The sequence below is a fragment of the Oryzias latipes genome, chromosome 9 (genome assembly GCF_002234675.1).
Source record: "Oryzias latipes chromosome 9, ASM223467v1".
Taxonomy (NCBI): domain Eukaryota; kingdom Metazoa; phylum Chordata; class Actinopteri; order Beloniformes; family Adrianichthyidae; genus Oryzias; species Oryzias latipes.
Genome location: NC_019867.2, coordinates 4,182,564 through 4,197,598, shown reverse-complemented (window position 1 = coordinate 4,197,598; position 15,035 = coordinate 4,182,564). Strand labels below are relative to the sequence as shown.

The window sequence follows — 15,035 nt, the reverse complement described above, 5'->3', positions numbered from 1 at the left end:
AAAATAAAATCCAACGTCTGACACTACGGTGAGGCCTAACAGCGTTAGGAGCCAAACTTTTGACAAAATGTTGTGAGGTTTGTCTTTTAAAAAAAAGTAATGCAGCTATTTGATGATACATAAATGTGAAAAAAATTAAATTAATTCCTGGCTTGTTTATTCAATTTTATTTTCATAATAAACGATTGTAAATTGTTTGTGCAATTGAAATATCTTTATAAAAATTGCATTTATTATTAACGAATAAATTAATCGTTCATTTTAAACAAAGAAGAAATCATACTTTTGACATTTATTTAGAAAAAAAATTTCTTATTTCATGGATTTTGATGGTTTTTCCTTTTCCCTCCATAGTTGCAAGTCCTTCAAGCACTTTGATTTCATTCATTCAGCTTTTTCTTTCTGAAAGTTTAATCTTTTCTTCACATCTACTGATTTCTCTCATTGGTGAGATTGGCCTCCTGATTTATGATGAGGCCAAAACCAAAGGAGACTGAAAGATAATGTTTGTGAAAACGACGGACGTCACCCAGCTCCCTGATCTTTGCCAAAGCTGATCTTCTTTACCAAAATGAACAGAAGGGTGGGACACGCCCACAAAGTCCATACCTGAGGTGTCAGGTCAGCTAAAAAACCTGTTTGTGAGTCAATTTAAGTTCCAATTTTGCTTTTACACAGCAGTACAGCTGTCATTGCTTTTTAAATCTATCCAAAAAAGAGATAAAATAAAGTTTTACTTTTATTTCTTCTACAGGCTAAGTGGAGCCACCTAGAGTTTTTTTTAGTGAACTGACCCAGGTCTGATTGAGTCCTCAGACTCAGATTAAATCAATTAGTTTGTGCAACAGATATTTTCCTGGACTTGCTATAACAGTTTTAAATAAATATGATTTCAGTCAAAAAATAAAACTTTAACCTGGAATATTTTAACTTTTTAAAATATAATTTCTATAAATATTACGCCTAGATAATAATGTTAAAGTTTTTTTCCGTGTCTCCAGACTTGTGCCACACTTAAAATAAAATTAAGAGAGTAAAAGACCTTTATTGTGACGAGTTACAGCTTTATTTCAAAAGTCAGAGCAGCCCATCAGCAGCACTTATCTCACACCCTCAACAGCACAAAGCTGTCGCACATCAGTCAACATGTGTTTTTACAAAAAGTGACTTACAGGAGGAGAAAGTGGAAAACAGAAACATCTTTTGAGCTGTTGGAACTGGCGGTTTTAGCCTCACGTTGGAGGACAGAACGAGGGACGACATAAGGGAAGTTTGTGGGGGAAAAACGGACTGGTCAGTGAGTCTGAGACACATCGTAAAAAACAGACAGTTTTTCTCTCTTCTACAAGAACACAAACCCAGTCATGGATCTTACGGTTCCTCACATGCGTTAAAGGCCCACTCCGATAAAAAAAAAAAAAAAATCACATTTTGGATTTTCTGACATGTTCTTGTGGCATTTTTCTGATCATGGAGGATATAACTTTAGAAAATAAGGCTCAAAATTGCAATAAACTGAGCATTTCTTTATTGAAATCGTTGTAAATTACAAGCAGACAAAAATAAAAATGTAATTCGAGACAGATCTATTTGTGACATAGGAGAAAACACGCTGGGCGGGGCCACAAGCTCCCTGCTCCGCTCCATTCTGATGCATCCACCTGCAGACAAATAGATCCATAAACGTCTTTGTTTCCCTCATCCGAGCTGGAATCTGGATCTAAACTGTACGTCTGGATAGCTATGATATTCCTCGCCATTTTTGTTGCACCTGTAATGTTAGGTTGGGAGTGTGATGGGCTGTAAGCTAGCAGGAGAGCATGTCCACAGAGATTTTTCAGGAATGGCGAGGGGAAGGGTTGCTCCAGCAGTTCCACGTACAACTCAGAGGCAATTTATTTACTGCTGCTCCACAGAAACTTTGTCACATAAAACGACAGTTTTTTATTTTTATTTTGGCTAAAAACATCATGATCATAATTTAAAGTCCACCGGGAACGCTTTGATAATAAATCAAAAGATAATCGGAGTGGGACTTTAAGAGGATGAAGTGTAGATGCAACACAATAAAAACTATCCACAAATGCTTCAACTGCTGACATGGATAAAATTTGATTTGGGGAAAGCACAGATTAAAAAAGAAAGAAATGTAATCCATAAATGTCTGTTTCTAATAGTCTCTTTTTCCCTCTTTCTACCTCTCAACATCTGGTTTGCTGTTTTCACAGAATGCAGGACAGGAAAGGCACTTCAAAGTGTGGATGGTCCTTCGATTTCCTGGCTGCTCTGTCCTAAGCCTTAAAAAATTGAAAAAGGCCGGCCGGCTGACTCCTCGTAAAGCCTCCGAACGGCCAGAGAGGAACCTGAAAGGGACGCAAGACAGAGAGGTTAAAATGAGCCACTCCACTGAAGCTACATGTGAGGAGTGGAAACTCACGCAGAAAAAAAGGTCCTCTGGGTTATTGCTCTAGCCCTCAATAGAAACTTCTGGAACAATGTGTCCATTCAGAGCCGTTTCCACTGAGATCTCCTAAACAGCGACCAAAAGATTTGATCAGAGGAACCCAGAAACTCCAAAATGTTGTTCATCTTCTTGTTTATGCTTGTTTATGCTCCTGCATCTCTGAAGCGTTAAAAGGAGGCGTTCACCTCTGCACTGAGCGGCACAGACTCCACGGGGAGCTGCATCTGACACGGCAGGTCACAGCTTTCGGCTTTAGGATTGTCCGACAGCACAGACGCATATGTCTGCTCAGCAGCTGAATCCTATGATGAAGAGGAGGAGGAGGAGGAGGACGTAGGTTCAGACCCAAATGTAGAGGATCAACGATTTTCTCAGGAGAGGAGAAACAATATTAATTCGGTCTATTTCAGTTTCTCGGTAAATCCCCAAACAGATGAAGAGTTCAAACCCAGCTGTGTGTAAAAAAAACTAACCACACCTAACGGCTGCATCTAAGCCTCACCTGAAGAGTTAACCAACCAGTTTTCTGTTCCGCCTCATCAGCCTCAGTTATCGTCAAAGTTTGGCTCAGTCTGCTTGATGTTTTCAGAGTAAAATCTGGTTTTTAATTTTCTTTATAATCTCAACAAAAGATTAAATCTGAAGCCTGGATTTTGGATCAATCTAAACACTTTTAATTTTGTTATGAAAGACTAACCCAGCTTTACACAGATGGCCTTACTGTCATGTTTACTCACTGAAAGCATAACTGTCACGGGCAAGAAAAAGCTATTATATTACTAGAACTGAGAAATACCTTAATGCCTTAAACAGTAGATTCAAGATATTCTCTTGTAATATTTTTATAAGCTGGTTCAGGGTTAAACTTTTAAAAATTATATAAAATAAACACAAATTACAATGTAGACTTAAAATCAGAACTATAAATATTTGGCACATAAGTTTATTGTTTTGTGTTTATTGTTAAAAAAAATTAGAAAGAAGAATTTGATGCTGCATTAATTCTACAAAGAATGATCTTTTCTTAAACACTAAAATGCTTCTTTTAAAAGTAGAGATATTTGGAATATTAGCTCTGCTTTTCTTTGAAATCAAATCAGTTCATTTTAACATCAATGAGTGTTGACCATGTAGAATTATTATTGTATCTTTTTCAATTCATTTTTTTTCAGGGAATATCTTGTGTTTTTGTTCATTTGAGGAAAATCTTCCTAAAATCTGATTCAGGTGATTGAATATGAATAAAGTTTTAATTCAAACTGCAACTGTTAGATCAAATAAAGGAGGATTTTTGACAACACAGCTTACATGAGGCGCCTCCCCTGCAGGATCCGGATCAGGCCGGACCACTGACTGTGTCTGAGCGGGCATCGAGTCGCCGTCCATCAGAGTTTCCTGAAACAAAGAACTGCTTTTCAGAAAACAGATCTAAAGACGAATTTTAAATATATTTACTTTCATATTTCAGTCAGCCATGAAGATCATTTATTTTGTTGTTTTGGTTGTTTCTGCAGGTCAGAGATCAACTACTTTGTTTTTTCCAATTTGCTTCGTCGTTGGGTTTAAGTGATTTCACGACAAAGAGACATCTGACAAATGAATAAACGGGACAAATGTATCAGCAGAACAACCTACTTTAATATAGTAAAATTTTTTAATATAGTAAAATTTTAATAGTATTGTAAAATTTGGACTTCACATCACTCCTGCAATCAAATTCATAAGCAGCAACAAAAAGAACATTCATTTTATTAGTTTAAATGAACTCAAAGTGTCTTCTAGTGGCAACAGAGGGAACTGCAGCCCTCATTTTTCCGAGGGAATGCAGTAAAAAAGTGCTAAAAGTTTAATTTAATTTATAATTTATTTATTCATTTATTTTTCTAAACAAACAAGATCGTTCTATAAGTGCAGTAAATTGACACATACTAATACTCAAAGTACATTCTACATTTGAATCAGAGCTGAATCATGAATAAATGTTTCTCACCTGCTGGAAAGCAGAACTCTCTACTGTCAGTAACCCATCTGCAGCCTAAGCAAAAGAACTTGTTACAAAGAAGTGGAGATTCTTCAACCTAAAGCAGACATTTAAATCAGATTTTAATATTTTTACCTTCTCGTTCTTGTTTACAGGAGCTTCAGCTTCTTCTGCCTCAGAGGTTTTGTCTGAAACCTGATGACAAAAGGTCAGAACAAATATAGCAAATAAGTCAATTAAATGTGTTATTTTTAGTAGTCGCAATAATCATCGCTATATTTAAACATAAGTATTGATTAAAACATAAACTAATAGGTTCTCACCACTGGGATCTCCTCAATCTCAACAAGAGAATCCTAAAGCAAACAAAAAAAAACATCGTAAAGTTTAGGTTTTTAAAAGAAAAAACAGAAGAATTTAATCTCAGGCCTCACTTCTGCAGCTGAAAGCGGTGCAGCAGGAATTGCAGCCGCATGCTCTTCCTGCTCTTCCTGCTCATTGGGAGCGACTAGGTCAACGTCTTGATCTGAAATCTCTGCAGCAGCCTCTGCCTCAGATCCAACAGTGGGTTTTGAAACCAAGTCGTCTGCAACAGGTTCTACATGGTTGCTATGAAGTTCCTGCGCCACTGGTTCTGCAGCGGCTTCCTGCACAGGTGCGCTGACATCTTCCACACTGGCAGCGGAGTCTTCCTCAGGCTGGCTCTCTGCCTTCACCTCAGTCTCCGGCTCAAAGACGGGATGCGTCTGCACGTGCAAAGAACATTTATCAAAGGTGAAAACGATTAAATGGTTCCTCAGTACAGAAAAAATTAATAATCATCATCATAATTACCGGTTCTGACTCTGCTGTTTCTTCTGGCTGAATCTACAGACAGCCAAACATCACAATGTAAATTAAAAAAAAAACTTCTATAGGTGAGTTACAGTTAATTCATTAAAAACTAACTCCAATATCTGTTGATCTATTATAAAAATGGTCTCTGTGCTTTTTACATTATGCCATTTTCAGCCAAAAATTAAAACACCCCACCCCCCTTTCCCCTCCCCGTTGCTGTGAGCTCTGAGCAGGAAGCTTGTGGCCCGTTCAGCGTATTTTTTACGTCACAAATACGATTGTTTTTCAAATGGCATTTTTTCATCTGCCTCTGATTCACAACGATTTGAATAAAATAAAATACCCAGAAACGCCAAAACCAGAAAAATGCCACAAGAACATGTTAATAAAACTCCAAAAACAGATTTTTATTTTAAATAATTAGAATGGGTCTTTAAAGTGTGAATGAAGTCATTTTAGAAAATGTGGTTGGCTCGTCCTGATAAGAGTAAAGAACAATCTCACTGCTGCTCAGATACTCTGTGGAGTTTGCCTGTCTTCATCAGGGTGTCTGCTATTTCAATTTTAGTAAAACAACTTAAACATTTGCGTTTTTCTGTACTATTTGTGTTCTGACACCATTTTCAAAGTTCCATGGAACCTAGGAGGCAGTTTTGGTTGTCTCTTTCAGCATAAAGGGCGGTTTTGAACAGTTTTTGGACAGGGTGTTAACCCATTCCTGTCAGAGACGTGTTAACCGATTACTGGTTTTAGCTGACAAACGTACGGCGCTCACGCTGAACCAAAGCCTGACGGACTGAACGCCACACAGATTCAAGGAGTGAGAGTTCAGATCCGCCTTAGCAGGAGACCAGGGTTGTCATTTAAATATTTTGAGCCCAAAGCACCTGAGGGAGTGTGCAAAGCGATGTGAAGTTTAACCTGACACTTCTCTGTTGAAGGAACTGTTTTTTGTTCAGATGCTGCAACTGTTTAGGTGTGAGGCAGACCAGGAGTAAGGATAAAACTCAGGACTTCATAAAAACCCGTTTGTTTGGAGTTTTTTATTCTGCTAAAATTATGACTTTACTTTGTGGTTCCTTAAACCCTAACTTTCTCATAAACCCTGGCCAATCCCTCTTGACAGAAGAAATGTTGTTCTGCAGAACAGCGCACCTCCTGAAGGCTTTTAAACTTCAGAAGTCAAGGCTGGCCTCAATATTGGACGAGTCGGCTTGTGTTTTTCTCCGCTCATGCTCACTTCCACCTGTCTGATCTGCCTACGGCATAGAGACACGTGAAGCTGAAAATCTTTCGTGGTGTCTGCGCACACCAACAATCCAGGTTTACCTCGAGGTCTACAGGGGCCCCCACTGGGTCCTCAGCTGGGGGTGCCACCTAAGATAAAACAGAAGGTTGAGGAGCTTATTCTCATTTCAGCAAAAACGTTTAAAAGTACACACATTTGATAAAACAAACTAGAGTATTGTGTTTTGGAAAGTCGTTAAAAAGCCACTCTGGGCACATTTACAAGGAAATGCTGCTGTTCAACACAGGGGCCTCATGCTCCACAGAGCTCCTGGAGGAGCTCAGGACTCCTAAAAAAATGTGCCCAGAGCTAAACAAGCCCTTACACGGACGGCGGTTTGCCAGCCAAGCAATGACCTCCAGAAATCGAACACGTTAAACCCAGGAACCGAAGAGAGTTTTAGCGCATTTTCTGAGGCAGACGTGAAAGAGCGTGCCAACATTTGATCATGAGTTTGGTGGCTATAAAAGCAACTTTTCCCCCTGGACCGTGCTGTGAGGGAAGCAAAACTGCAGAGGGGGGAAGGAGGACGAGAACGACAAGCAACTGAACCATAGACAAATTCCTCCACCCTCATATTTCTGTACGCTCAAGTCCTTTCTGCACAAAACGCCACAAACGCTCACGTTTTTGCCCTTAACTCTCTCAAAATATCTACTAATCTGAGCTGTTCATATTTTCTACAATTCCTTAAACATCTGCAGATACTGACAGAATGTAAGGCTTTCTGTTTTTGATTTACTTTATTGATTTGCTGATGGCAGAAGCTGAAATGGCCAGTGGGGCGGCGCCCGCTGTGTGGCTAAGTGCACCGAGCCATAGCAGCAATCAGAGAGAGCAGCACATAAATATTGTAGACCCTCATCGTTGGACAATAAATTATTAAGCCTCTGGAGTTGGAGTTATTCTTACATGTGGGGCAAATGCAAGATCCCGCTGCTCGGGAACGGGACAAACGTTGAACAGAATCAGAGGAATTCTGCACGGAGGACGAAGGAGCAACGACCAGAGCGCCGGAGATTAAAGTCACTTTAAAAACTTTGAAGGAAACATGGATGCTGTGTGGAGGAGAAAGGACTGGAGGAAGGAGGGAGAAAGTGAGCTTTACTCTTGTAAAAACACGCAAGCACAAGTGTGGCTAAAGGGGGTGTGTATCCCCCCCGCCCCATTTATTCAGGCAACTGAACACTGTGTACTGTTCATGGTACATGCAGCTACCAAAGGATCCGAAATTTTACACTAACGGTAATTTCAAAAAGAAATATATGATTTTAAAAAATAAATTACATTACATTGTTTTTTTCTCCAAAGCAATTTTCAACTAAATTCAGAATTTAAAAAAAAAGAAAATATTGGAACTGTGACTAAAAAAACAAGCTCCTGAAGTAAAAAATGTATTAAAAATGCTGGGAGAATTATAAATCTGAAATTTTAAATCAGACTTTTCCTTGCTTGGAATTGTTAAATTATAGGAAAAGGAACGATTTCTTTTTAAAAAAAAATACAGTTTAAATGTTGTGCAGAGATACAAAAATCCTAACTCTGTAAAACAGTCCACATTGAATTGGAAGGTAAAACTTTAAATGTAAGCGTGTGCCCCAAACTGAAATATAGATGTAATCATTTAGAAACATGCAGGACTTTAGGATCGTACTTTTAACAAACTGTAGGCCAATGAAACTCTGAAGATTTCTAAGACTGAACTTCAGTTCAAAAACATATAAAACGTTGACTGACAGTATGAAATAATGCAATACTTTCCCCTTCTGTGTGTCTGAAATGCTGATTAACGGACGGCACGTGCTTTTAGGAGACTAAAGAGGGCGATAAGGAACGGTTGGCAGGGAAGGATGGAGGCCATTTGTCAGATTTGACAGACAGATTGAGACTACACAGAAACCCAGGGGGAATGTAACAAAATGATGGCAGCAAAGTTGTAGAGTGTTAAAGTTCAAACTTAAATCTATCCTCAAAATCTGAAATGATGTCAGACCAGGAGGATAACAGCCAGTTGGAGAAAGTGTGATATGCCAAAAACCTTCATTTGGTCTGTTTTCACGCTTCTGAGAAATAGAAGAAACATTGTTCTGAGCAACAATTTTATTTTTGAATAATTCATAACTTTAGTATGAAAATTCCATCTACTTTCAACTTACGTTGAAAACTGGTTTTTACTTTGAAACAAAATACGCTTCAGAATAAAAGTCCACCAAATAAAATAATATTACGTTGAATTTGTTAAATTTTGGGGTAAACCAAACTTCTCTGTACCTCAGTTGCTGGTTCCGTCTCCAAAACAGCGACTTCAGCCTTGTGAACCGCATCGGTCTCATCGGCAGATGGCTCCTCTGGTAGAGTTTCAGGTGCAAATGTTGGGGCTTCGGGCTTAACATCTAAATGATCCTCAGCCTCAGCAGAGATCTGTTCCACCAACCCAACGTCAGCATCTGGTGCATGAATGTTTTCTGAAAGAAGCTCTACTACAGGTTCTTTCTCAACAGGTTTTGGCTCCAGTTTGGTGGGGGCAGTAATAGGAATGACTGGTGAGATCTTTTCTGGAGCTGGTGCAGCAGTTTTAGCCGCTTTCTTGGGGGCGGCTGCAGGAGGTGCTGCACCAACCATCCCTGTGCTGGATTTGACTGGTAGGTTAGCTGCATGCTGCTCCTCAAGCACCCTCCTTTGAACCTGCTGCAAAGAGAAAAATAACATTAAAGTCCCACTCCGATCATCTTTTGATCTATTTTCAGTGGTCTTTTAATTATGATTATGTCGTTTTTAGCCAAAATAAAACATAAAAACGTGTTGTTTTTCAGGACCTAGTTTCTGCAAAGCGACAAAAGTTCATAAGAAATTCGAATCTAAATTGTGGGTGGGACTATTTGTGCAGAGTAAGCCTGCCCCTCTTCCCGTCATCCATCTGTTTACATGCTCTCAAGCTAAGTTACAGACCCTCACACCCCCATCCTAACATTACCAGTGCAACTAAAACGGTGAGCAGTTTTGGAACTATCCAGCCGTACAGTTTGGATCCAGATTCTAGCTCGGATGAGGGAAACAAAGACGTTCAAGGATCTATTTGTCTGCAGGTGGATGCATCAGAATGGAGCAGAGCAGGGAAGTTGTTGCCCGCTCAGCATAATTTCGACATCCCAAATGATCTCTTTTTCAAATACCACTTTTTCATCTGCTCATCATTCATAAAATTTTAAATAAATAAAAAATACTCAGAAATGCAATTTTTAGCTTAATTTTTATAATACATTGTAACTTCCTGCTGCATGTAATGAAAAGTTGGAGACGGACGTTTTCCAAATGTGACACTATAATGTAGTTTAAATGGTCGCAATTAGCTGCAACCAGGCCTGCACAATATACCGCAAATTTATTGTTATCGCGATATTAAGCGCTGCAATATGCATATCGCAAAAGACAACGAAAATTGCAATAAAAAAAAGGTAAAATGGCGTATACGTATATAGCGCTTTTCTACCTACAAGGCCCAAAGCGCTTTACAGTCACAGACCAATTCACCCAGTCACACACACATTCACACACAATAAATGGTTACCTTAAATGTGCTAAAACAATCTTATTTCAGCTCGAAGTATTTAAAGAATCAAATAATTCCCTTTATGCATTTGACCAATCAGATGGACTCCTTCACGTTGTTGACCAATCAGATGGAGCCCTATTATGTTAGATGTTCGCCTCCTATGTCGACGAGGGTCATTTGGAGTATAAATTTTGAAACGGTATGATGTTTTGGTTGTTTTGCTATTTGTTTATTTACCGCAAATAATATCGTTATCGCAATATTAATCACTAATATCGCATATTGCCAGTTTTCCTCGTATCGTGCAGCCTTAGCTGCAATCACGCCAAACACAGCATAAAACGGAAGACTTGACCTGACGCCGTCTCCTCATTCGGGTCGCTCTCACGACACTCCACGACTACTTGCTTTTCCGCCTCCACCCACACTCTTCCAATCATATTCATCTAACTGACTGGAGCACCAATGAAAACACAGAACATGACAGAATCACTTAGCGCTAACTGACGATAGCAACACAGAACAGATTAACACAGTTTAGCGTCAGTCGCTACACCATGTTCTCCATCATCAGAAAAAAGGCACAGGAGCATGGTACAAACAGTTTTGTCAGCTTTACATCATATCCACACATGGCTTCCATTTATTTGATTCATCTTCAAACATTTTTACAAACAAATCAAATCCTTTTTTTCATGGTGTATACTTATTTTGGTCAAAAGTGAGGTTGATGGTGAGTCTTATGCGTATATCTAAGGCAAAATATTGTACAAACGTCATGGAGGACTTTCTGATGCAGTGAGGGGTTGTTCTAGCACACTGCTGTGCAGAAATACCATGCATGCCATCCCAACCAGGTCCAGCATGTTTTTCAGCTCTGGACACCCACCCCCCACCCCCCCACCACCTCAGGACTAAATGGTGGTTTAAGCAGAGCAGACCTATGCAGGGAGGGGGCAACTGGGAGTGTGCCCAGCGTATCTAGTTAGATAATGGGAGCTAATTAGTTGAATCAGAGCGATCCTGACAGGTCTGGTGAAGCGGGAACAGAAACCGTGCGAGTCAGCAGCACTGCTGGGCGCCCCGCTGTGCAGACAAGAGGCCTAATCACTGCATAATAATGTTATAATCAGGTTACAATCACTCCCCCTCCAAAGTGCTTTTGTTCGGACCACAGCCTGCGAGGCACAGCTAAACCAAGGCTCTGGTCCAAAAAGCAGGAGCATACGTGAATGTCTGTCCTGCACACTGCTGTCAAAACAACCCCTACCACGCCGGAGTCCATTCAAAGCCTGACGTAAACCTGGCGGCTGCATCATTTAAAGCAGGTAAATCTGTGCAGCCATGGAGGAGCGCTCAGCTTCGTCTTGCAGGTCTTTGGTATCTGTGGTGAAACTGGTGATAACACAAAACTGCAAATGACCTCAGAGGCCAAACTTGTCCGAGTGGCACCAACGCTCACAGGAGACGCTGAGCAGATTTTACTCTTTCAAGACAAGTCAATGGATGACCAAATACAGTTGAGGGACCAAGTTGAAGCTCAGGGAAAAGGGTATTGTGCAAGTGTGTGTTTGTGTGCACAAATGTGTATAACAAATACAGAAAAGGGGATCCACAAAGAAATAAAAACAGATTTGAGATATAGAGTAACCTTTAACCTTCAAGAAAACAGGTTTTGAATAACTTACTCCCTCATTATAATCTCCTTCCCTCTCCACTACTGTACACCCCTCCCCTCATTTTTTTTTTTTTTTTGGGCACTGAATGTTCAAAAGTAAAAAGTCCCTCTTTTAAAAAAGTTGTTTTTTAAGCTGCAGCATTGAGCTTTTTATCTATCACCCCACAAAGAGTTCTTCATTTCAGAAATTGTGAAAAATGACAGATTTTAACCTAAAGTTTGAATGCCAGGGCTGAAAATGTTCTCACTAATCAAACATTCAGAATGTGGACTGGAAGACGTCAGATTTGCGCGAGTGGAGCATCTTTGGACGTTTTCCCTGCTAAAGGTTTGCGCGTTCGACCACTTTTGTATTTGTCTGTTCAATTACTTTTTAAAATCGATTCAGGATTTTCTCCCCAAACTCAATACTTATATTTTATTTAAAAAATGAATTTAGACTTAAAAAAACATTATTTATATGCAAACTCCTAAAAGAAATACGCAAAAAGAACCCCTGGGAACTCACCACCCTCCTCATGCGGCGCTTGTTCTTCTTCCTCTTGCTGGGCATTTCGGTGCGCGCTGTTAGGACCTCGACAGAATACAGGAGTGAAACCTGGCAGCAAGGACAGAGCGGGCAAGGAGGATGTTTATAAAGTCTCCTGGCTTTTTCTTACCTTGGGAGCGAACCTATTGCAGGCCTGGGGTGGAAGATGGGGGCGTGGAGAGTGACAGAAGAGGGAGGACGCATCTCTGTTGGCAGGGTGGGTCAGCGTCCAGCAACACCCAGCGGGCACAGAAGTTACGCAAGCGCTCCATCAAAGCTGCAGCTGGGACTTTAACATTGAGACTAAAGAGGGACGATTGTTCAGAAAAGACAATGCTTTTCAGGCAGCTCGATTCCAAATAAAACCAGGCATTGATTCGAATGTGGCGCATACAGAAAGTGTGCACATGCGTCCACGCTGGACGCCCTACGCACAGAATGCGTAAAATATTTTAATACAGAATCTGGTCAATTTATTTTCAATCCTTGAGATTAATTTGGGGTTTAAACTACAAATTTTGCACAATCTTTTACAAAATTTAAAGTAGTTTTCCTCTATATTTGGGTTTTTATTTGTTTTGCTCATCTTTAATCCAGTTTTATCCATTTTAAGGCAGTTGGAAAGTGACTGATCACTCTTAACTTCAATCAATGTATCGATGTCTTTTCCTACAATCCAACCAGCTTGATCTGTCTGAGGCAAGTTGTACATCAAAAAGACTCAAAAGGACTTAAACCATTAAAAGACTGTTTCAAAATGAGATAAATTGATAATCAATGTTGGAAAATACCTTTGGATTGAGGCACAACGGTTGAAACTCTGGTTAAATTTGTCCAAGTTCGATTTTAGATCAGTGAATTGGATCGAATGGGATTGTTCAAACGAACCAATATCAACTATGAATGAATGACAGACAACCACAAATTATGATATGAATCATTAAAATGAATATTTGCAGCCTTACTCTGAACTGCCACACCTGGTTTAAGTTATTAGAACTCAACTTTTTGTCATTGCTGTGGTTAGTAGACTCTTAAAATTTAGATTAATGTGGTGTTATTTTGTCATTTCTTAAAAAAGGTTAAGCTATGTATTTCAGTTTTTTATATGTTAGTTTATTTTTCTTTAATTAACAATAATACATTTAGTTTTTGCTCGTAAAACTAGTCAATTTAGCTCCGGTCCGTGCTGCTTTTGTTTTGTTTTGTAGGTCTACTAGTGAAAGAGGAAAAACTGTGGCTTTCTGCAGGTTTGCAGTTTGATCAGAAAAGTCCCAAACTTTACATGTAGCTGCTGTGAGCCAAAAATGTAAATGAGCCAAAAACAAAGTATTTTTCTCTGGTTCAGCAGGTTTGTCAGCCTAAACGCTGTGGAGCTGCAATTTCCAACTGATGGAGCAGGGGAGTAACTAGAAGAAGATCTCAAGAAGGGAAAACAGAAAAAGAAAATCCTCTGTAAACCCAGCAGGAAGCAGCCCACAGAGCCTGACTGACCGAGGCAGTGAAAGTGGGGTAACCCTGCTGGAAGATCGGCTGTGCATGCATCAGAAGAGCTAACAAAAATGTCGAGTCCAGGACGGTTACTGCAGCGGGTAAATAATTCATTCAGGATACTGTTCTATGTTTGGAAGTGAATCCCCAAAGGCTTTTGCATAAAATACTTAATCTGAAGACAAAGATGATGCTTGCACTAAATTCTGAGGGGGAATAGCAGATTTTTTGGATCACACATTTACTCAACATCTTTACACAGTGACAGAATATTCTTACTGTTTTTGACAGATCAGGAGTCTCCAAAAAAATCAAAGATTTGTTTTTTGTTACTTTTAAAGGAGACCTGTGGTCAGTATTTCCTTTTGTTGTTGATATTTTGCTAATATTTAACTTATTTCTAACATGGTCTAAAGATTTCAGTGTTTGCTATTTTTTCTTTCTCCCTCATATCCCTGAGATGATTTTTTTCACTGTGCCACATTTTGTCTACTGGTATTCTTTGTCGTTTATTTATTGTTTGTTTGTTTATTAGTTGTCTTGTCCAGCTGCTGAGATAACAGACAAACCGCCTTTTGTGTTGGACATATTTTATTCTTAAAACTCTATTTTTTTTATGAGCTTCTTTTTTATTTGAGAAAAAACTCTATTTTATTGCATATTCCATTTGAGTTTTTTAACCAGGTAGAAGGAAGGAAAGTGGGTACATGAAATAAAAAGGGGGAAAGAGGTCACAGAAAGACATAAAAACAAACAAATGATTGGGGGAACAAAAGGGAAACAATGCAATAAGCAACAGACATTGCTTAAAATGTATGACTATCGTGCAAATATTTACCCAAGAGCGGATTTTTGTGCACAAAGACACAAATTCAACAAACACAAATGAAAAAAAAACTAACTCCATAGTCATTTCCATGTCCATAGAAACCCATGCATACATATCATGCAAAAACATGTAAAATGCGAATCATACCCGCCAATCAATGTCTTCTTTGAGGATGATTCCGTACCTGTGCTCAGATGAGTGTGTTTTTGCAAAAAGCACAAAAATGATTCAGAAAATTGAAAGAGAAGAGACCCTGGACTCATCAAGGCCCCATCAAGCCCCCCCTGAACTTGATACAAACCCCCCCTGGATAACCAAACGCCAGTCACCCAGAATTAAGGCTGGAGGGGACCGAAGGTTCAGACCTGAGCCAGAACCGTCCAAA

The 15,035-nt window shown here is 39.4% G+C and overlaps 1 protein-coding gene across 1 annotated transcript; it reads right to left on the bottom strand.

The window, feature by feature from the left end:
- Window positions 1-1,025: 1,025 nt before the first annotated feature.
- Window positions 1,026-12,558, bottom strand: LOC101159750 (fibrous sheath CABYR-binding protein). Its single transcript, XM_011478815.3, has 13 exons — window positions 12,461-12,558; window positions 12,310-12,375; window positions 8,842-9,255; window positions 6,612-6,659; window positions 5,280-5,312; window positions 4,880-5,191; window positions 4,769-4,801; window positions 4,581-4,640; window positions 4,455-4,499; window positions 3,773-3,859; window positions 2,650-2,766; window positions 2,438-2,530; window positions 1,026-2,363 (listed from the first exon to the last, which is right to left on the bottom strand). Exons 2-12 carry the CDS (start codon window positions 12,352-12,354, stop codon window positions 2,468-2,470), a joined length of 1,257 nt encoding a protein of 418 aa, XP_011477117.1. The 5' UTR covers window positions 12,355-12,375; window positions 12,461-12,558; the 3' UTR covers window positions 1,026-2,363; window positions 2,438-2,467.
- Window positions 12,559-15,035: the final 2,477 nt, after the last annotated feature.